Source organism: Pelodiscus sinensis, chromosome 10 (genome assembly GCF_049634645.1).
Source record: "Pelodiscus sinensis isolate JC-2024 chromosome 10, ASM4963464v1, whole genome shotgun sequence".
In the NCBI taxonomy this organism is placed as follows: Eukaryota; Metazoa; Chordata; order Testudines; family Trionychidae; genus Pelodiscus; species Pelodiscus sinensis.
Window position 1 is genome coordinate 18700857 of NC_134720.1, and position 22586 is coordinate 18723442.

The following is a 22586-nucleotide window of genomic DNA, read 5'->3' on the forward strand; positions in this document are numbered from 1 at the left end:
AATAGTTTTTCCAGAAAAGGACTTTTGCCCGAATGGGAGCAGCATAGTTTTTCTGGAAAAACACTGACAATTTTACAGTAGATCGTCATTGCTTTTCCGGAAAAGCAAGCGGCCAGTATAGACAGCTGGCAAGTTATTCCGGAAAAGCGGCTGCTTTTCCGGAATAAGTGGCCCAGTGTAGACACAGCCCAACTGTGCCCACTCTCCCCTCCCTTTCCTTTGCCCTCTAAAAAAGATCCTGGACCTAAGAATTGTCTCTTCTTCCATGAGGCCTGATGAATTTCCTTTCACTAAACATGTCAATGCTCCTGCTCCCTGGCTGTTCCTTCCCAGCAGCATGGGGCAGAACAACTGCTAAAAGAACTATGTTGGGAGGGAGGAAGAGGAGAGGCTAGTAGGGCAGTGCACAAGATCTATCCCTCCCAACTGACAACTTTGCCATGAGCTTTCCTGAGGATCCTCAGGACCTGGGAAGTTGGGGGACTTCCTCTCTGATGCGCTTCACCTCTAAAATCCCAATCCTACTGCAAGGGATGAATCTGGAGTCCCTTCTTCTCCCCTGCTTTCTAACTGGAAAGAGACTGGCATGCCCATTGTAGCCAGACAGGAACCCCCACCTGTAACATACATCTTGCTTGCCTGGAGCATACAGGGCACACAGAGCAGTAAGATCAGCATAGTCTTTGAAGCCTTGAGAGAAGGCCCGGATATGCTGGCTGCTCTGACCCTGGATGGCTGTAAACAGAGATACGCCAATTGTTGACCTCGAGGCTGCGAGAACTGCCTTGGCTGGCACCTATATTGATACGATCACTCTCTCGTCCGGGCGGGGGGGGGGGGGGGGGAGGGAGAAATCTCCCGCCCAGTAAAGAATGTCCAGTACTCACAATTTAGTTATCTTTCTTGCAAGTGTAAATTAAGTTGAAACTCCCTTGTAAGAACTGGCGTCACAAAGACGGACCAACACAATTTGGCATCTTAGATAAGAAAGAGGATACAGGCCCCTATGGGTATAAAGATGGGTCCAGCAGCACACTCACTCTGAGCGTCAATCTACCATCTATCTGCTGGTCGGGTTAGGTGATTGGCCTCCCAATCGTTCCATGGGGACGCCCACCTCGTATTCGTCTTTCCTAGAAATTGAGGGACCGGCCCTGGCCTGATACGCTGGAGTCGAGAGGCACAGAAAGGGGTAAAAATTGTACCTGGATGTGTCCTTTGTCTTAAGTGTACACATAGACTTAGAGCTCTTTAAAGTTTAAGCTGTCACTTGGTACCATTATTTCTATTTTCTATCTTTATTTTCTTTGTAACCATTTTTAAGATCTATATTTGCTAGCAGTTAATAAATAGAGCAATAGTCATTGTAACCATATGATTTATAAGCTTCTTTAATAAACCTGTAACTGTTTAAGCTTTAACCTGACTCCTTCAGTTGCTGTAACAGAACCAAACACAATTTAAAAGAACTCCAGCCGGTCATAAGGGACAGATACAGGCAGAGCTGGGCATTTGGAACGTGTCGCTTCCAGGGGACAGATCTATAGGGGCACCTCTCAGCCTTCCCTAGGCTGCCCGCTGTGAAGGGATCATGTATCCTAGCAGTCAAAGTCTAAAGTGTAATAAGCTCTCCCTGTAAACTATGGGGCGTCTGTTAGCCTGTTGGCTGCCCGCCGCGAAGGGACCCTGGTCCTAGCAGTCAAAGACACGGACGTAAAACTTCTCAGGGCACCTGTCGGCCTCCCTTAGGCCGCCCGCTGTGACAGGACCTTGTGACCCAGCCGTTGAAGACTCGGGTGTATAACACATACACCACGCACTGCCCTGACCATCAGCTGACACCCGTGTGTAGCAACACTTGAGAGTCAGCTGTAAAAGACATTTTTGGCAGACAGATTTTTCCAGAACATTCTGCAATGTATGTTTTCACATTGTTTTCCATGAAGATTAAATTCTGCAATATAATGCTATGGTATTTCCCAAGTCAATCACTCATTGAAAAAGAGTGTTTAGCAACACAAAAGGGAACTCTGCCAACATCATTTAGGAATCAGAGAATGATCATAACAAATGTTTAGGGCTGAAAAAGATCTTGGGAGGTCACTTAGTCGATTCCCTTACCCGGCGGCAGGTCCAAGTAAACTTAGACCATCCGTGACAGACTTTTGTATAACCAAAAGCGACGAGGAGTCCTGTGGCACCTTATAGACTAACTGAAGTGTAGGAGCATAAGCTTTCGTGGGCAAAGACCCACTTCATCAGCTGTATAACCAGTTCTTTAAAACCTCCAATGATGAAATTCTGCAACTTCCTTTGGTAACCTATTGCAGTACTTAAATATCCTTATTGCTAGAAGGAAAGGGAACAATGCAGAACAAAATATGTCACTTACTTTGGGTCCAGGTGATCCTTTGGGTCCTACTGCCCCTGACATTCCTTTTACACCCTAAATATAAAGATGCAACATTTTTTCATCTTAGCATGCAGAAGATATTTAAGACTTGCATAACTCCTGAAGTTTTGTTAGGTTTTGAAAATTGGCTGTAAATATGGGACCTTGTTATTCATGCAGACTGCAAATGGCATGAGTGTAGTCAAAAAAGCTTGTAATTGTGGATGGAGGTAATAAAGGCAACGGAAGGCGATCCCTTTCCAAATAGTCATGGCTGGATGCTCTCTAGGGAGCCTGCTGAGGCGGGAGGTGGGAGCAGGGCTCTGGCATTGGGGCTATGCTACCATGTGCAGAGGGAGGGAGAGAATGAAATGGCATCAGTTGGCAGAGCATGGGGGCTGGTGGCAGGGTGCTGGGGAAAGGTGGTTGCCAGGGGTAGGCTGGCCGGAGTTCCAGTTGGGCTGAGAAGGCTGGGGCCATGGGACTGTTTGGCTGCTCCAGGAGCTGACGGGGAGTTGGGGCTGTGTAACTTCCTGACAATGGAGAGAGGCACTAGCTTTGCAGAGGGGCCAACAGTCATAATGGAGGGGTCTGACGATGCAGGGTGGAAGAAGTGGGGCTGGGATTTGCCTCTCCAAGCCAGCCATTCACCCACTGCCCATGCTTGTAATTATAAAGCCAATTTCTGCCCTCAGTCAGAGTTGCACTGCTGTAACTGAGGATAAAATTACTGGGAGTGATGCATAGCAGGAAAGATCCCTGTTTGACTCTCATTTCCCAGGTGGAGTCTGCAGACCTGAAACGGACCCTTACAACATGTACTAACTGCTTATGCTAAACAATCTCCTCCATCTTGCACTTTGCTCTCATACGAGGAGTTCCCTTCCCAGACTTGAAGGAGAGCAGAGCTCTCTGTAACTTGGAAGTTTGCCTCTCTCGCCAACAAAAGATATTATCTCACCCAGCTGTCTCTGCAGAGCTGGCATTTAGCAAAAGAAATTCCTTTCATTCATATATAATGTTAATTAAATTTGATTGTCACTGAAATTTCAATACAGAACTCCACAATACAATTTTTACAATTGCTTTTTAGACCAGAAGTGCATTTTAAATGTTTTAGAATCTGCAGCAAAAGAGTCTCCATGATTCTGTAAAGTGCTAAGATTATTCTATCTATTTTGAGTACGTGAGTGCTACAATTCTAGCCAATCTATTATAGGGGAATTTCTCTAAATACCATGATTTCACATTCAAAAATAAATATGGGGACCAAGCTTACTTTTCGTAAGTAATGTATCAAAGTTGGATGCTTGATAGTTTGACCTGTCTTCAGCAGAGTCTCAAACTTGTTGAAGAAATCTAATACATCTCTCTAGTAAGATCTCAAGCTAAGTACAAAGGTCTATGGAAGTGATTGAAACTGTGAGATCGGTATGGAAAAGGGATTCCGTTCCAGAGATAATGTGTCTTGTCAAAGATGCCTGAGTTAATGAGGGTATGTCTATACTATGCAGCTTTTAGCAATTAGGTTGTGTCGACACAGCCCTGTCACTAAAAGTTGGGTGTGTGTGAATGTGGTTGGTCAGCACTTTTGCACTTGCAGCAGTGAAAATTTGTAATTTGGGAGGTTGGGGAGTTAAGAACCATGAATGCCAAAAGTTTCTGTCAATCAATTACAAGTGTAGATACAGCCTCAGTGAGTTTTTGCTGATGGGTATATATTCAGCCCGCTCTGAGGCAATCTGTCCATGGTGCAGAGGGGAAAGATGTAAAAAGAGGAATGGTACAAAGATCTTCTCTGGATAGAAGTAACACAATGGCTAAACTCGGAGGGGCTGACAGACTCACCAGGCCGCTGGGCAAGGTGGGTAAGGGGAGGCTCCATGCCTCTGGAAGGGGCAGGGCCTCATATGGAAGGGGCAGGGCTGGGGCTACCGTCTCCTGGGCAGCCTCAGCATTGGCCGAACACACCACGCGTATCCCCCCAGGCAGCTTCAGTGTTGGCTGAGAACTACTCCAGGAAGCCCTCAGTGCTGCTTGGAGCATACTGTGTGCTGCTCCAGTGGCGATTTAAAGGGCCTAGGGCTCCAGCCACCACTACCAAAGCTGTAGTACCAGCAGTGGCAGTCAGGAGACCCAGGTCCTTGGGAATCACCAGGCCCCCGGGGTAGCTGCCCCTTTCCTCTTCTCCGCTATCCCCACATCCTGCATCGGCTGGTCTGGATAATAGTATTTTTAGTGATGATGGTGGAACATTTCTCAATAATGATCCTTAATATAAAATCTGTGAAAAATGCATCTTGGGATAGCTCCTCCAGTAAACTGAGTACAGTCATGTTTAAAAACAGACTTTAATTTGCAAACCTTTTCTCCTTTAACCAGGTGAGAACCAGGAGGCCCAACCAACAATGGCTGTCCTGGAGATCCGGGTGGTCCAAAATCACCCTATTAAAGACAGAGAAGCAATAGAAATGGATATCTGGTTCAACGTGCTGGCTCTGCAAGGTTCCAGGACATTTAAATCTCCTAGTTACAACACAAACATCTCTACTCTCATTGAACAAATGCTTCTGCTGGTTTGTGGGTACAAAGAGCTCTGCAAATTCCTGTCAGCCACCCAGCACTCTTTAAATCCATGAAAGGTAATGGTCCTGTACTGAGCAGGGGTGGCTGCTTACTGACCCCGAGGGGGATGAGCCCCTCTTTGAGCCTGGGTGGGCCAAGCCAGGTCCTGCCCCTTTAACTCCAGAGAGGCCATGGGGCAGATCAGGGAGCATAAAAGCCCATCCCAGGAGCTCAGTAGGGCTCCAGCTGCCAGAGAAAGCTGAGGCCTGCCCCGAGCTCTCAAGACAGGAGGGCCCGGAGGACCTTGCAGAGGCTGAGAACTGGCCTGGATCCAAGACACATTCTACACCCTGCCCAAGAGTTCAGACTACCATGACCCCAACGACCAGCAGCCAGCGTGGAGCCAGATAGATGCGGAGGGGGAGTTAGGAAGTGGCCCAGGGGAAGCTGACGACTGTCAGGGTGATCTCATGACATTTTAGAGTGTGTCAGTGTGTTGTGGACCAGATCCCTGCTGACCCCAGTGGCAGCCAGGACTGTCACTGCTAGGGCCCTAGGCTGGGAGGTGGTGAAGTAGGGAGGGCCCGCGTCCCCCCTGGTACCCTACATACCAGGTAGCAGTCTCCCCATCCCCGCTCATGCCTAGGGAACTGTATTTACTTTGCTGCCCTGCCCTGAACTAGGGCCAGGGCCTCAGGGATGGCTTTACCATGAGGTGAACCGAGGCGGCCACCTCAGGTGCCAGACTGGGGGCTGGGGCGCCACTAGGACCCAGAGTGTAGAAAATTGTTTGTTGCTGGTGCATATGTATTCTCTCTGCTCTAGATGCACAGAGATGGTGGAGTGCTGTGCTGGAGGAAGGAGGGCACAAGAGAGGTAACAGGCAGGCAGGAGGAAAGATGAGAGGGAATAACAGAAAGCAGCAGCAGCTGCAGTAAGAGAGGAGGAGGAGCCTCTTATGTACCTCTCTAGCACCCCCAGAAGCCTGGGCTGATTAACACCAGCTTCTCAGGGAGCTTCCTGTTTCCTGCTGCTTCCCTGAACCCACTTGAGGAGAACAGGCAGTCAACTGAAGTAGTAGGAGCCAGTTAGGCCCTTAAGATGTTGATATCTTCCCTCACTCAGGCCCTGCTACCAGCCTGCTTATTTGTCCCCTTCAACTGAGTGTTGAGAGCCACTATAGCTGGCACAGAACAGCAGTCATGAGTGGAAGAAGAAAACGCCCCTCTGGGGCAGCATTCAGAAAAAGAAAGAAAGCAAAGGAAGCTTTTCTATCTAAGCAGGAAGAAGCTTAGACACAAATGTTCATGATGAGCCTTCTGGCCCCACTGAGGATGTGAGTGGTGAGGAGATGCCTGATCTTCCAGTTAGTCAGAGCGCAGGTGACCTGGCAGCTACTGCAGCATCCATATCTCCATCTCAAATGGATGTAACCATGCACATTCCTGAAGAGAAGTGTAGATCAGAGAAGAGTGTGGTAGAGGCGCAAGAAACAGCTGCTGCTGAGTTTAGTTCCTTAAGTCTAGATGATCCAGGACTATGGACCCACTTGAGCGGTAGCCTGAGGGACTTCCTTGTACTGCATGGACCACAGCAAGGCTGTGTCCAGACTCAGGGGTTTTTTCGAAAAAAGTAGCTTTTTTTCAAAAAAACCTCACCTGCGTCTAGACTGCAGCCGCGTTCTTTCGAAATTAAATCGAAAGAACGCGGCTTTTCTTTTGATGGCGGTAAACCTCATTTCACGAGGAAGAACGCCTTCTTTCGAAAGTTCCTCTTTCGAAAGAAGGCGTTCTTCAATGTAAATAGGGCTTCTTCGAAAGAGAGCATCCAGACTCACTGGATGCTTTCTTTCTAAAAAGCAAGCCGCTTTTTCGAAAGTTCAACATGCAGTCTAGATGCTCTCTTTCGAAAGAGGCTCTTTCGAAAGTATCTTTCGAAAGAGCCTCTTTCGAAAGAGGCTTGCAGTCTAGACATAGCCCAAGTGAAAAACTTCATGTTCCCCAAAGACAATGAAAATAGAAGTTTCCATCCAACACATTACTGGCGTGAAATCCCCAATGGTGACAAAGTGGAGAGGCAATGGCTTATGTACTAAAAAACCCAGAATGCTGCATACTGTTTTTGTTTCAAACTCTTCCAGTCTAATGTTCCAGCCACACTGGGTTCTACAGGAACAAAGGACTGGAAAAATCTGGCTAGTAATCTGGCATTCCATGAGAAGGCAGCAAATCACCAGAGCACATTCCATAGGTGGAAAGAGCTTGAGATGAGACTAAGGTTAAAGGCCACCAAAAATGATCAGCATCAAGAGAAGATTGCATCAGAGTCTCTTTACTGGCAAAATATTCTGAAAAGACTTGTTGTCATTGTGAGAATGCTTGCTACCCAAAACCTAGCACTGCTTGGCACTTCAGATCAGCTGTGTGTGCCAAACAATGGAAAATTCCTTAAAATTGTGGAGCTGATGGCTGAGTTTGATGCTGTACTTCAGGAGCATCTACGAAGAGTCATTATCCAAGAAATGTACACACACCAATACGTTGGAAAAACAATTCAAAATGAGATCATACAGTTACTGGCAACAAAAGTCAAACATAAGATTGTGGCAGATCTGAAGTCGGCAAGGGTATGTCTACACTAGCCCCCTAGTTCGAACGAGGGAGGCTAACGTAGGCATTCGAAGTTGCAAATGAAGCCCTGGATTTAAATATCCCGGGCTTTATTTGCATGTTCCCATCCGGTTGCATTTTTAAATTCCACTAGTCTGAAGTAACTGCCCACGGCTACACGCGGCCGTGAAACAGTGATATAGCAATTAACTGTTACTCCTTATGGAATGGAATGAGGTTCGAACTAGAGGGCTAGTGTAGACATACCCCAAGATATTACTCTGTTTTTCTGGACTGCACACCTGACATCAGCCATATGGAACAAATTACTTTAATGGTGCATTCTGTAACAAGAATAGAACCTAGTGAAAATGTCCCTGCAATGGTGACTGTCAGAGAGTATTTTCTAGAATTTATTGACATTGATGATACTACAGGAGCTGGTATGACAAATGTGCTTCTTAAAAAGCTGGAAGATACAGGAATTGCGATAGCTGACATGAGAGGTCAGGGCTATGATAATGGTGCTACTACAGGAGCTGGTATGACAAATGTGCTTCTTAAAAAGCTGGAAGATACAGGAATTGCGACAGCTGACATGAGAGGTCAGGGCTATGATAATGGCGCTAACATGAGAGAAAAGAACAGAGGAGTGCAGACTCAAGCCTTTTTTGTCCCATGCAGTTCTCATTCATTGAATTTGGTGGTCAGTGATGCAGCATCAGTGTTTAGTGAGGCTGCTGAATTTTTTAATGTAATTCAAAGCATCTATGTATTTTCTCTGCATCAACTCATCGATGGCAAATTCTGAAGCAACATCTAGGAACATCCTCTCTGACACTGAAACCACTGAGTGCCACGTGATGGGAAAGTCGAGTGGAGGCGATAAAGCCTATCAAACACCAAATAGGAAAGATAGATGATGCCACAGTTGCCATTATGGAGGATAATACTATGACAGGAACTGTTTGTGGGAGAACAGTGGCAGAGGGAAATGGAATCACAAGAAATATACATAACTTCAAATTTCTGTGTGGCTTAGTGTTGTGGCATGACATACTGTTTGAAATAAATGTTGTAAGCAAGAGACTCCAAGGTGTTGACCTTGATGTATCTGGAACAATGGAACAATTGGATAAAGCAAAGTCATACCTACAGTCTTAACGGACAGATGAGGGATTTCAAAACGTTGTGAAGAGGGCACAGAAGTTGGCAGAGGAATTTCACACTGAAGCTATTTTCCCACCCATTCAAGAATACAAGAGTCACTGAAGAAGACATTTTGATTATGAGGCATGGGATAATCCCAAACAACAATTCAAAGTTGAATTCTTTAACCAGGTGCTAGATTGTGCAATAAAGTCAGTTGAAGAACGTTTCATACAGCTCAAGGAACACAGCAGTGTATTTGGGATGTTGTATGATATTCCAAAACTCTTCACTATACCTGAAGAAGACCTACACCAGCAATTCAGGGCACTAGAGACAGTGTTGACACATGATGACATGCACGATATTGATGTAAGTGATTTAGGTGATGAACTGAAAGCGCTTTCAAGATACATTTTGATCTTTGCAAGATCAACTCCAAAGGCTGGTATATATGTACACAAATAAGATGACCACCCTCTTTCCAAATGCTTTTGTTGCTCTGCGCATATTTCTACCACTTCCTGTAACAGTTGCCAGTGGAGAACGCAACTTCTCCAAGCTGAAGTTAATAAAAACACATCTACGCTCCACAATGACAGAGGAGAGGCTGGTCGGCCTTGCAACCATTTCAATAGAGCATGAGCTAGCCCAGACTGTGGACCTTCAGGAAGCAGTTCAAATCTTTGCAACCAAGAAGGCAGGGAAAGCACCACTTTGATTATTCAAACAGATTAAAATGCCAGTGTTTACTAAGCAGACAAGAAAAGTTAACTTTCAAACGCCTGATCAGCAAATGTAAGTGTTACTTACAATTTTTGAACAAGGTATTTTAAGTTGTTAGTTCTCCTTTACTGGGGTAGGTAGTGGAGTAGAATAAGAAAAAGGCAGAATTGAGACCTTTCAAAGTTTTGGCCCAAGCGAGGGGGCATGGGGACATCATTTGAGCTCCTTGCCTCAGGTGCCAAAATGTTGTGGGCCGGACCTTACTAATTGTGGGATTGTGTTTGCATTGCTGCCCCGCCCTGCATGAGAGCCTGGGGCCTTATTGACTGCGGGGGGGGGGGGGGGGGGGGGGGGGGAGGGGAGGCTGGGTTTGCATTGCTGCCTGCCCTGCCCTCAAACCCCATGGACCTTTACTTACAGGCCTGAACACAGGTCAGGGGCCCAGGACTAAAACAGCCAGCTTACAGCTCCCTATATCTATCCATTACAGGAGTTCATACTATAATATACTATACTATACCCTAGTACTTGAAGTGCCAATGAAATCTGAGGGTATGTCTACACTACAAAGTTAATTCGAACTAACAGACGTTAGTTTGAATTAACTTTGATAGGTGCCACACAGGCAAACCGCTAGTTCGAACTTAATTCGAACTAGCGGAGCGCTTAATTCGAACTAGGTAAACCTCATTCTACGAGGACTAACGCCTAGTTCGAATTAAGTAGTTCGAATTAAGGGCTGTGTAGCCACTTAATTCGAACTAGTGGGAGGCTAGCCCTCCCCAGCTTTCCCTAGTGACCACTCTGGGCACCACCAGGGAAACTCTTCTGCCCCCCTCCCGGCCCCAGAGCCCTTAAAGGGGCACGGTCTGGCTACGGTGCCCGTGCCAGGTGCAAGCCTGCCAGCACCCAGCCAGCAGACCCTGCATCTAGCACGGCACGAACCAGCCACCCACTGCCACCCAGCCCTCCACCTCTTCCCGGGACCAGGCTGGCGGCTCCCGGGAGCCTGCCCAGGTCCGCAAGAAACGGGCACCCACCTGGTCTAGTGCGGAGATCGTGGACAGGAAAGTGGCCGTCTAGGGCAGGATAGCTGCCAGCCTGGCCACCCAGGAGCAGGTCTGCATGAAAATCAGGGTGGTCCAGTGAGACCCTGAGCCCTGAGCTTAGAATGGCCGTACTGGGTCAGACCAAAGGTCCATCTAGTCCAGTAGCCTGTCTACTGACAGCGGCTAACACTAGGGACCCTGGAGGGGATGGACCAAAGACAATGACCAAGCCATTTGTCTCGTGCCATCCATCTCCAGCCTTCCACTAACAGAGGCCAGGGACACCATTTCTACCCCCTGGCTAGTACCACTCCATGGACCCAACCTTCATGAATTCATCTAACCTTTCTCTTTAAACTCTGTTCTAGTTCTAGCCGTCACAGCTTCCTGCAGCAAGGAGTTCCACAGGTTGACTATTTGCTTTGTGAAGAAGAACTTTCTGGTATTAGTTTGAAGCCTGCTATCCATTCATTTCATTTGGTGTCCTCTAGTCCTTCTATTACGGGAACTAATGAAGAACTTTTCTGTATGCACCCTCTCCACCCCACTCATGCTTTTATAGACCTCTATCATATCCCCCCTCAGTCTCCTCTTTTCTAAGCTGAAAAGTAACAGTCTCTTTAGCCTCTCTTCATATGGGACCTTTTCCAAACCCCTGATCATTTTAGTTGCCCGCCCCTCTTCCACCCTCTCTCTTCCCCTCTCCCACCTCTTTTTCCCAGTCTCCCCGAGTTTTGTTCAATAAAGAGAGTTTTTATTTTTGAACACACATGTCCTTTATTTTGTACATTAGGAAGGAGAGGTTAGGGAGGGGTACGTGGAAGGAGGTGAGGGAGGAATGGGGTACGAGCCCCCGAAGGGGAGGACTGGGGTGGCTCTGCGGGCTCCTCTCCTGCAGCCCCCGTTTGACCCCCCTCCACGGATGGCAGCCTGGGGCAAGTGCATTCGGGCTGATGGCCGAGTGCTGTGATGTGCCGAGTGTGGGCATTCAGGGCACTCCAAGCCAGGACTGCTTTGCTGTCCCTCATCGACATAGACAAGCAAGCAGGGAACCCTGAGAACTGTCTGTCCAGGGTGGGGGTCGGGTCCCTTTAAGTACAGCCCTCGGCTAGCCTGAGACAGCAGCTCCACGCTCTAAGTCCTAACCTGATGCCCTGCCGGCAATGGTTCCGGCCAGCCTTAACTTCGGTTCAGGGTCCACTCAATGTGGACTTGCTAGTTCGAATTAGCAAAATGCTAATTCGAACTAGTTTTTAGGTCTAAATGCACTAGTTCGAATTAGCTTAGTTCAAATTAACTAATTTGAATTAAGTTAGTTCGAATTAGTGCTGTAGTGTAGACATACCCTGAGAGACTTCAAGCAGGTGTGCAGTCTGCCTATACAGCTTTCTGTGCAGGATCAGGACACTGTGTAAAACTACAGGGACGGCTGTAACTAACGATAGGAACCATCTGCTAAGTATATGGACTATGTATTCTCCTAAGAGAACATTTAATTCTACACTCAAGCCATTTTTAATATCATTAATTGTTTGCTTACCGGCTCCCCCTTTTGTCCCTCCACTCCAACCCCTGGACTGCCCTAATAAAAAAATTCAAAACAATGGATGATGAGTAAAAACATTCACAAAATACTTGCATAATAATTTAACAATTTCAGTATTTTAAAACATTGCTATAGTCACACAATACCATAAATGTCTGTATAAGTATACATTTCACTGCAACTGTACGAATCCCATGGAAAACAGACACTCACCTTTTCACCTGGCAACCCAGGAAGGCCTGGAGCACCCTTTAAAAAAGAGAGTGAGACAACTTAATATTCTGACTTGAGGGCACAGCTTTGCACTAAGAATGATCCAGATCTGAACCTTCCTAGAGGAAGCAAAATTTCTCCCACAGGTCACTTGAGGTGCATTAGCTATGTGCCTAGACTAGAGCCTCACCTCCCGATGGAATGATGGTGCAACCCCTCATGGCCAGTTATTCCACTTGTCTGCCCTCAGCAGTTTGGTGTTCTGGCTCTATAACTTAACTTTTCTGGCACTATACCTTCCCTGCCTCCTTCAGAACTTTGTTTGCAAGGGACGAGTCAGAAGAGAGTATTACCCAAACTCCCTGTACCTATGGACTGGAATTCTGCATGGATCTTACCTGTATGTGCACATACATGTGGGAAAAGGCCTTTATACTCTCATTCTCCCACTGCAGATGAATGTAAAGGCCAGGAAGCGTCAGGCCCTTTAATTAACAACCTTATACCAAATGTTTAGGTGTGAATTTACATTGGGGCTGAATTTTTTGGTTGAATTTATATATAATCGCAAAATGCAGCATTATGTAACAGTGCCGGTCTTACTTGCAAGCCTGGTTGGCCTGGGAATCCATATGGGCCCCTTGGTCCCCTATTGCCTCTAGGTCCCTGAAAAAGAGGGGGAAAGATGTATTTATTCGTGAAAACATTAGCATCTCAATTGTTTCCTCATACCAAATTACTTAACATGTCTCACACTGATTCCCAATTCTCATTAAACTCCTGAATGCTATATTGCTTGGACTCCCTCTATGTCCCATTGGCATTGTTCTGGTCATGTACAACTGGCAGCCTGGTGCTTTTATTCCCATTTGGCTGATGTTCTAGAACAACTCCTAGGTCATGTAGTGCAGACACTAGCTAATAATAGTTATTCATATTAGTATATAATACATTATATGTACTATATAGTTAGTGTACATTTATACTGGTATGTAGTATTGTTGTTTGTGGTGGTGATGTAGCTGTGTTGGTCCCAAGGTATTAGAGAAATGAGGTTGGTGAGGTGGTATTTTTTTTATTGGACCAACTTCTGTTGATGAAGACAAGCTTTGGAGTTAACACCAAGCTTTTCTTCAAGTCTGAGACAGATAGCGTCACAGCCAACTACAAGGTGGAACAGATTCACAAAATGATCACTCCTTATCTGGCTTCTCAGTCCTCATCCTCAAAGGAAACCTGCACAGCACTTTTCAAAAGATGAGTCTGGGAGCTTAAATTCATAACTTTGCTAGACACTAAGATCATAAGCTAACGAAGACAGTGGATTGATGGTTTATTACAACAATCTATACTTCTACTGACCTTTTTTGTCAAATGACTGCAGAGGTGGGCTACTTCACCTTTAATGCTCTTACAAAATGTGTCACTATTTATGCTAAGCAATCTGTTCTGCTTTGTATTTAGCTGTGACAGTGTGAGTACCTTTCCCAGACCTGAAGGAGAGCTCTGTGTATCTTGAAAGCTTGTCTCTTTCATTGAAGACATTACCTCTCTCACCTATCTTTCTAGTACATACTAGTAATGTATATAAATATGACAGGGTGTAACAAGCCCACACTGGATCTCACTTATGAATGGTCTCATTGAAAAAGTATGACAATAGGAGAGAGAACAGACCACCTTAGCAAGACTTGCCTGTGTGGGACTGATGGTCTTCCCAGAGGGTACGTCTAGACTACATGGCTCTGTCGACGGAGCCATGTAGATTAGTGTACTCTAAAAAGGGAAATGAAGTGGCGATTTAAATAATCGCAGCTTCATTTACATAAAAATGGCTGCCGCGCTGTGCCGATCAGCTGTTGGGGGCCCAGCACGGTAGTCTGGACGCTCTGCGGTTGACAAGGGAAGCCCTTGTCGACCGCCCCGTTATGCCTCGTGGAATGTAGGGATGTGCTGTGCCGCCAAACAGCTGATCGGCACAGCGCAGCAGCCATTTTGATGCAAATGAAGTGGCGATTATTTCCCTTTTTAGAGTACACTAATCTACATGGCTCCGTCGACAGAGCCATGTAGTCTAGACGTACCCTCTGGGAAGACCATCAGTCCCACACAGGCAAGTCTTGCTAAGGTGGTCTGTTCTCTCTCCTATTGTCATACTTTTTTAATGAGACCGTTCATAAGTGAGGGTTACTCACTTTCAGTATATGACAATACTACAGTATGTTGTTCAACAATAACAAACAAGTATGTGAGCTGAAGAAAGATACTTACAGGTATGCCAGGGAGCCCTGGTTCACCTCTTGCTCCCTGGAATGACAAGCATTTTTAATAGAGGGTCATACTTTCACTTACACAGAATTATGAGCCAACATGTGATTTTCAATACAGGCAGCCCCCGGGTTACATACAAGATAGGGACTGTAGGTTTGTTCTTAAGTTGAATTTGTATGTAAGTCGGAACTGGTACATATTGTAGGGGAAACTCTAGCCAAACATTTCTCCAGAGCTCAGTTTTATTCTCCCACACCTCACTTCCTTCAGTCCTTTATTCTCAAGCTGAGGTGTCTGCTGAGAAAAGCCGCTCCGCGTCTCCCTGGTCTGCTGGAGGGTGGGGAGGGGGTGCTAGCTTCGCGTCTCCCTGGTCTGCTGGGGGGGAAGCAGCTAGTGGGGGGTTGCCTCACCCCGTTTGTAAGTAGGGATCCGATGTAAGTCGGATCCCTGTAACCCGGGGACTGCCTGTATATTGAAAAAAATCATTTAAATAACATCAAGCTTTGGATTTAAAGAAGAATTTGATATTGCAAATATAATCTAATTGTTGAAATACATTTACATATTTTAGAGACTCTTAATAATACATTTTATAATATCATCTATTTACTAAAGCTTTTAGTATTTTAAGGAAAGGCTGGCTTCCTCATGCCCAAATTTTCTTTTTGATCTCATAGTTAATTAAGACACAATGATGAATTGGTGACAGCACAATAATTTCCAGGGTAACAGACTGCATTGTCATAGGAAAAGGATTATGATGTCAGTACTGGATCAATGAAAAGGAAAGATGGGACACTGAGAGAGCCTTTATAAAAAACACAAAAATATCCAAAAATAAAGAAAATACAGAAAAAACATAACTGACTTCCGATACACATGCACTGATGAGTCTCTAAATCACGGAACAGTTCTTAGGAGAACAGCTGAAGTCATGTATTTGATTATACTTTTGTTGATTTAAAAATATGCCCAAACTGATTGCATGAAAAGTGCCATAGTGAAAACTGGTGTTAGGAGCTCCAGACTTTTTGCTCAACAGTTGGACTGCACTGTATTCACTTTAGGAACATCCCTACATTTAAACATAAGGTTAAGTAGAGATTTTACTATTAGTCTAATTCCAGATGAAGATTAAATGCAAAAGGTCAGGAGCCACAGACTGCATTCTGGTGTACTACTGCACAAGAGAATGAAAAAGACAAAACATTTTTCTGATCAGCAAGAATCAAGACAATATCACTCCAGAGTACAAAGGACTAAGTCCATCAAGAGATGGGCAAGACTTCCACGGCAGGGCACTCCCTGTGTGTGCTGCTCTGCTGAACTCAGTGGGAGTTGTGTCATAGTTACAGGGCAGAGAAGGAGATATAAAGGTCTAGAACCTGAGCTGATACAAGTCAGCATAAATCCAGTGAAGTCAATGGAACCGTATATCAGTAAAGAATGTGCTCATAGGTTTGTTTTTTTCTTTTAAAGCATCATTAAAATGCTGCATTATCATGACATGGCCAATCCTAGTATTTTACAGCTTTGCTTATCAGTATTTTGCTGGTTTGCTATTCTCCTCTCCCTGAGCCTCCATCTCTCTATCTGCTCTCTTTTAGATACCGAGTCTGCAAAGTAAAGTTAGTCTGTGCATACATGTTTGAAGGATCGATGCCACAGCATGTAACCCCTTTTAGGGGAGTCTCCAGGCCTCCTTTTATGTTTGAAAAACACTTAGTACAGAGTAGGCACTACTGGAATTAAGTAATGATAATGGTATTCCCAAGTGGATGTGGTGTGCAGGAGGCAGATCCATACTAGACCAAACCTGTAACTGGAAGCAATTAGCAAATTTAAAGGCATCTTGCTGAAAGGAGTGTTACACCACTTCCATTCATGTACTCGGTCAGCTCAACGTACCAACTGTGTTACCCAGCAGCTATCCATAAGGCTCAAAATTCAACAAGTGTTTGGCTCTAGGTCAAGATTTGGCCTTTGTATATACAACACCAAGCCAGAGGTTATACTTCCACTCACGTCCATGGCAATTTGAAGTTATGATTCTCACAGCAACTCTAATTCAGCTTTTGTACCTTTGTAGAATTTTCCTTTACTGCACATGCTGTTAGCTTTAATGCCTAAGCATATATCCCTGAAAAGTTGGGGGGCAATTTACAGCTGTTGTGGGAATTTCCTTATTTGAGGACAATTAATAACTCAATCTGTATACTGTAGTTAACCTATTTGCATTTAATTTCCATTTTAAAAATAGATAAATTAGATTTTATTCAACAATTTGGTGTTATTAAAATACTTATATTACTTACTATACATATCTTCCTACATTTTATGATTATTTCCACAATAATATACTTACGGGATCACCTTTAATGAAATCTGAAATATACACAGAGTTTCCTTTTTCTCCTTTTTGCCCAAGAATACCCTGAAAAACCAATCAATAATTAAAATTAGATTATGTTCTGCAATAACAACAAGATCTGTCCTCTGATACTCTATACTGGTGTACTGTTTCAGTGATGTCTCAATTTTTATGGCATTCATACTAGGGATGTAAAGTCCCATTTAATCAGTGAACTGGTTAAAGTTACATTTATCCAATTAAGCAGGATCCTAGGGGCAGGGGCTGCTCCAGCCCAGCGGGGTGTGGTGTGCCAGGTCTGGCTGGAGCAGCCCCTACCCCATGGAGCTGTCAGCTGCCAGCTCCCAGTCCCGCAGTACTGCCGTCCACTGGCCCCCAGTCCCACAGGGCTGCCAGCTAACCAGTTACTGGAAAGATGTTAACAGTTCACATCCCTAATTAAGACTCTGTCTCCCAGCTATATTTAATTTCAATGGATACAGTGGCTACTGGAATATAAGTTCTTTACCTTCCTTAGACATTCATACCAGGATTTTTAAGAAGCCAGTTGTATCTTAAGATAGGAAATTTGGAAGTAACAACTGCTGTACCTAAAGAAACTTTAAGTTCTTCAATTATTAGTGTATCCAATTTTCAGAATATTCCAAAAACAAACGTGACGTCTAAGGTGTCCACAGAACCAGGATATCATTTTATGGAACTTAAATATACAGAATCTGTACGCAGTAACAGACGATATCCTGGTCTTACACGGACATTCTAAAGCTTGAGGTTGGAAATGAATAGGAAAGTACCTATCATATGACTGCTATAATAAACTGAAGAGCAGCATCTGCATACAGCTGGAGGCAGCTGCAGGAGAATGGACCCATCAAACAGGTTGCTCTGAAGCAGTCCAATTGAAAGCTACATTTGCTTCTGCCTTATTTCCACTTATATCTCTCAACAAATTCCAGGTCTGATTTTGTTTGTGCAACAAAGTATTTTTATTAAATGTATCTTGTCACCTTTTCAGCTTCTTAAGCTGGGGTTTTGTGTGTTAACGCTTTAATTTTTTTCAACCACTTATTTTTTATTTAAAGGGACAATTACAGGTATATATTTAAGATAAGTGAAATTACCATGCACTTATTTTATGACAAAATTATACAGGAACATGATGTAAATGGGAAGGAACAGGGAAATTAAAAGTCCACTGATGTACTTGTAGTAGGTAATCAGGTTAGTATCTGGGATAATAAATCAATTAATAAGTTTGGGAATCAATCTATATACAGAGCTTGGTGTGGCATTATCATACTTGAACAGATAATTAAGATCTTTGTTTTCACTTTGTCATGTTTTCCTAGAAAGCCTAATTTCTTGGTGTGCGTATTTTAATTTGGATCCCAAGCTGTGTGTGTGTGTTGTTTTATGTTCTTTTATATGCTGTGATAGGTCTGCTAAGGCTCAGATTTCCTAGAACCAGCAGATTCAGGCTCTAACTTTGTTCTAAGTCTCAATTTAGCAATTCTGTGCTTTTGCAGAACATCAAAAACTATGTCAGATCCTTTGCTGGTATAAATCAGCATAAACTGTATTGCACTCACTGGAGCGCTACCTTTTTCCACCAACCAAGGATTTGGTTCTGAGATTTTAATTTACTTTAGCCTGTATTAAAATATTGGAGTAATTTAAATTCAGATACACTTTTTTTCAGAGGGAAAGGCTAGTAATCTTAGAGATAATTTTAAATATTTCATTTTTATAAAATATACCTCAGGGTCAGACTGTGGCTGGCTATTATACGGTAGAACATAAGATGATGGTGTGTGTCTCAAGTTATGTATACATGCCATGCTTCTTTTAGTGGCTTCTTTTAGTGGCATATGGTATACAAGGCCTATATGCAGAGGTGGGGGTGCAAAGGCTGTGAAAGCACCCCCTTGGTTCCCCAAGTAAGCATGATCCAGCCAGCCAGGGAAAGGCAGGAGTGGCACGTTACCTGAGTCTCCTTCCCCCGTGCTCTGACCAACTGGGGGAAGGCTGGGGCTGGTTTCCTTGCTTACTTGGGGAATTATGGGGGTACATTCACACCTTTGTGGTCCACACTTACAAAAAAAGCACCTCCCCCCACAGAAATTCCTGCGTACGTGCCTGCATACAAACCCATACAGTCCCCCTAGCATGGGTATGAATGGTAGTGTAGCAGGTGAGGCATAATTTAGGCAAGTATTGTAAAGGTGCCTGAAGGGTGTACATATAAATTATGGATGCAAACGACTAGTTGACTATTTGATAAGCAAAAGCTTATCAGATAGTCAACTAGTCGCTTCCCCCGCTTGCTGCCTCTATTAGAGTCAGCAAGAGGTGGGGAGCAGGAACCAGTGCTGGGGGGAGCCAGCTTAAAAGCCAGTTCCCCCCAACACCATCTCCACAGGGGCAGGGCAGACAGGGGGGTAGTGGGCGCAAGCCAGGAAACAGTGGTCCCACCTCGTGCTCAGGAGAGGCGCAGCGTCTGGGACTTTTTAAATGCATTAAGAGCCTGACAGCTCTTAAGTGTTGGCTCTTAATACATTTAAAAGGCTGGTGCGCAGCGGAGGGGACCCTGCGTGACCAGAGAATCAGCTGTCCCAACAGGCTCTTAATACATTTAAAAAGCAGAGCTGCAGGGGGTTAGCTCCCAGGTTGGGAGTTAATCCCACTGAGGCTCCCCCACTTGTCGACTAATCAACTAGTTGACGGAAAATCCATCGACTAGTTGATTAAACTAAATTTAATATCCCTGGTATGTACAGTAAACTTCCGATAATCCAGCACCTTTAGGACCCAGGGGGTGCCGGATTATCAGATTTGCCGGACTATCAGAAGCGGGGGCTATGAGGGGTCTGGAGTGGGGTGAGGGAGATGCCACCCCAGATCCCTCATAGCCTCCCCTTCCGATAGTCCGGCTCCGCCCCAGGCGTCCCTGATTCAGCTGCTGCTGGTCAGTTTCAGCAGCGGCTGAATCGGGACGCCTGCAGCAGAGCAGCTGGGGTGCTGCCGGGTTGGTCCGGTAGCACCGACCCTTGGTGCGGCGAGACCAACCCGGCAGCATCCCAGCTGCTCTGCCCCAGGTGTCCCCAAGTCAGCCGCTGCTGATACTGATCAGCAGCTGACTCCAGGAAGCCCGAGGCAGAGTTGCTCTGCCCTGGGCTTCCTGGAGTCAGTCGCTGGTCAGTTTCAGCAGCGGCTGAATCAGGACGCCTGGGGCAGAGCAGCTGGGGTGCTGCCGGGTTGGTCTGGTAGCGCCAACCCTTGGCACTGCGAAACCAACCCGGAAGCACCCAAGTTGCTCTGTCCCAGGTGTCCCCAAGTCAGCCACTGCTGAAACTGATCAGGGGCTGAGTCCAGGAAGCCCGGGGCACAGCAGCTCTGCCTCGGGCTTTCTGGAGTCAGCCGCTGGTCAGTTTCAGCAGCGGTTGAATCGGGGACAGCTGGGGCACTGCCGGGTTGGGTCCCGCAGCCTCGAAGGGCAGCGCTATGGGACCAACCCGGCAGCGTCCCAGCTGCTTTGCCCCCAGCTTCCCCAATTCAGCCGCTGGTCAGTTTTAGCAGCGGCTGAATTGGGGAACCTGGGAGCAGAGCAGCTCCAATGGTCCAGCTGCCCAGAGCACTTCCGGGTTCCTGATGGTGCCGGACCATCAGGAGTACCGGACCATCAGATGCCGGACCATCGGAGTTTTACTGTATGTATCTTATACAGCCCTCTATACAACAATACTAGTGGCACGTAGCTTTGGAAACTTTTCTTGCATAATGGCCCCAGCAGACATAATTGTGTTCTTTGACTTGGGAGAAGTTCTTTTGTGATCAAGTACTGCAGAACTTCAGTTTAAGGGTTAGCAAACTTAATTTCATCTTTAACTTAACATTGGATCCTGAAAGATGCTGAGCACCCTCTAATTCACTGATGTGAACAGGAATGGGCGGCCCTTAGCATCTTCAAAAAGGTGCTGTGTAGAAACTGACTAAGTCAGGACACAAGCTCACATAATCGAAGTCATAAGCCTACCATATAATCATACAGTTGGAAGAGACCTCAGAAGATCATCGAGCCCAATCCCCTGCCCAAAGAAGGACCAAACCCAATGTCCTGGTCTGCTTGCTTTCTTTGGCCTACAGCCATAGTCTAAGGTGTTAACCCGGAGAGAAAGTTAAATAAATTATAATTAAGCTCATAACTTACAAGTGAGCCTCTTGGTCCAATATATCCTGTCTCTCCTGGAAATCCGGGATCTCCTCTTGAACCATTGCAGCCATTCAAGCCAGGTCTGCCCCTTGCCCCTTCAATTCCAGGATGTCCCTTTTGAGGTTTAATTACATATATTGATGTTGCATTGTTATTTAGGTTCAGCTTTTGTCTAAACACAGCAGTGACACTGGTGACAACTGGGACAGAGGATAACTCACATATGTCTTGCTTCTATACTCCTTACACTAGAAAAAGCCTCCCAATCAGGTTTATAAGAATCTTTCTTACATCCAGCAATAGGCACAAAACTGGGCCTGTAATCTGAACATAGAGGTTTTGCTCTGATACCTCTAACATTCTGTACTTTGATGGCATGCACAGCAGCAATGCCAGGGTAGGCAGAGCATTAGACTGGACGCTATTCTCATCAGAATCATTAACAAAAGTGTTCCTTCAATGGAGGCAAAATCAAACTCTAAGTAAATGCCTTCTGGAAGAATTAAAGAGCAATTGGGGAAATAAGGAAAAGGTTTTGTTCCTTGTGAGTGACATACACTAAGGCCATTTCAAACTAGCCATGCCCCTTTTTACTGATAGGGTACAATTCAAGAAAATATGGCAAATTTTGAGTCAAACATTCTATACGCTCAGGGGAATCCACACACAAATTCTGGAATGGAGGAAAGGACTTTTCACCCTCCTCCCCCCGTCCCATGGACTGACCATTCACTATTACAGAGGACGAAGAGAGCAGTGGACACTGGGGTTGGTTGGGAGTTTCCCACCAGAATGATTTTCCACCTGAAATATCTTTTGTGCAAAATTAAACACCTCTACATGAAAATTTCACTTTTGCAAAAAAAAAAAAAAAAAGTTAGATTTTCTATTGTGAAAACTGAAATGACTGCTCATTGGCTGCCTATCTGGAAGTTTCTTGTCTGACAGATTAACCTTCCAAGTGGGATGCTGGCAAGCCAAAAAAAATCCCATTTTAGGACTTCTGAAACAATTCTTTTTTAAAATCCCTTTCTCTCAAAAACTTTTGAGGAAATTTTTTTTTCCACAAACATGCTATTTTTCTTGAAAAAGAAATTTTTATTTAACAGACAATTGTAGCAGACACAACGTCTCTGTTAAATTTTGGCCTTATGGACCCATGTTTTATTACAGCTCCTCTAGTAACATTCTGACTACATGGAAGGCTACATATGGAAGGCTTACACAGAGCAAAAATGGATCAGAGATCTCCTCCACAGGATCTCTGCTTCCTGGCCTACATGAACATCCCAAATGAACTATTTCTATTTTGTTTGTTTCCTCTGGGCCATAAAGGCTCTCCCAGGGTTTAGATCTAATAGAAGATCATTTTCAAAATATTGAATTTAATAGAGCATCCTCTCCTTTTACCCTACTCATTCCACATCTGATACAGTGACATTTATATGATGGCTTTTACAAAGGTATATTTCTATTTGCCTAAAT

At 45.0% G+C, this 22586-nt stretch overlaps 1 protein-coding gene across 1 annotated transcript in view; it reads right to left on the minus strand.

The window, feature by feature from the left end:
* Positions 1 to 22586, minus strand: part of COL4A4 (collagen type IV alpha 4 chain) — a 112919-nt gene that overhangs the window by 67470 nt on the left and 22863 nt on the right. Inside the window, exons 6-13 of the mRNA XM_075937591.1 lie at positions 21099 to 21215; positions 16886 to 16954; positions 14521 to 14556; positions 12853 to 12915; positions 12250 to 12285; positions 12031 to 12072; positions 4757 to 4837; positions 2393 to 2446 (exon numbers count right to left, since the gene is read on the minus strand). Of these exons, the coding sequence (XP_075793706.1) occupies positions 2393 to 2446; positions 4757 to 4837; positions 12031 to 12072; positions 12250 to 12285; positions 12853 to 12915; positions 14521 to 14556; positions 16886 to 16954; positions 21099 to 21215 (498 nt within the window). The remainder of the gene's footprint in view (positions 1 to 2392; positions 2447 to 4756; positions 4838 to 12030; positions 12073 to 12249; positions 12286 to 12852; positions 12916 to 14520; positions 14557 to 16885; positions 16955 to 21098; positions 21216 to 22586) is intronic.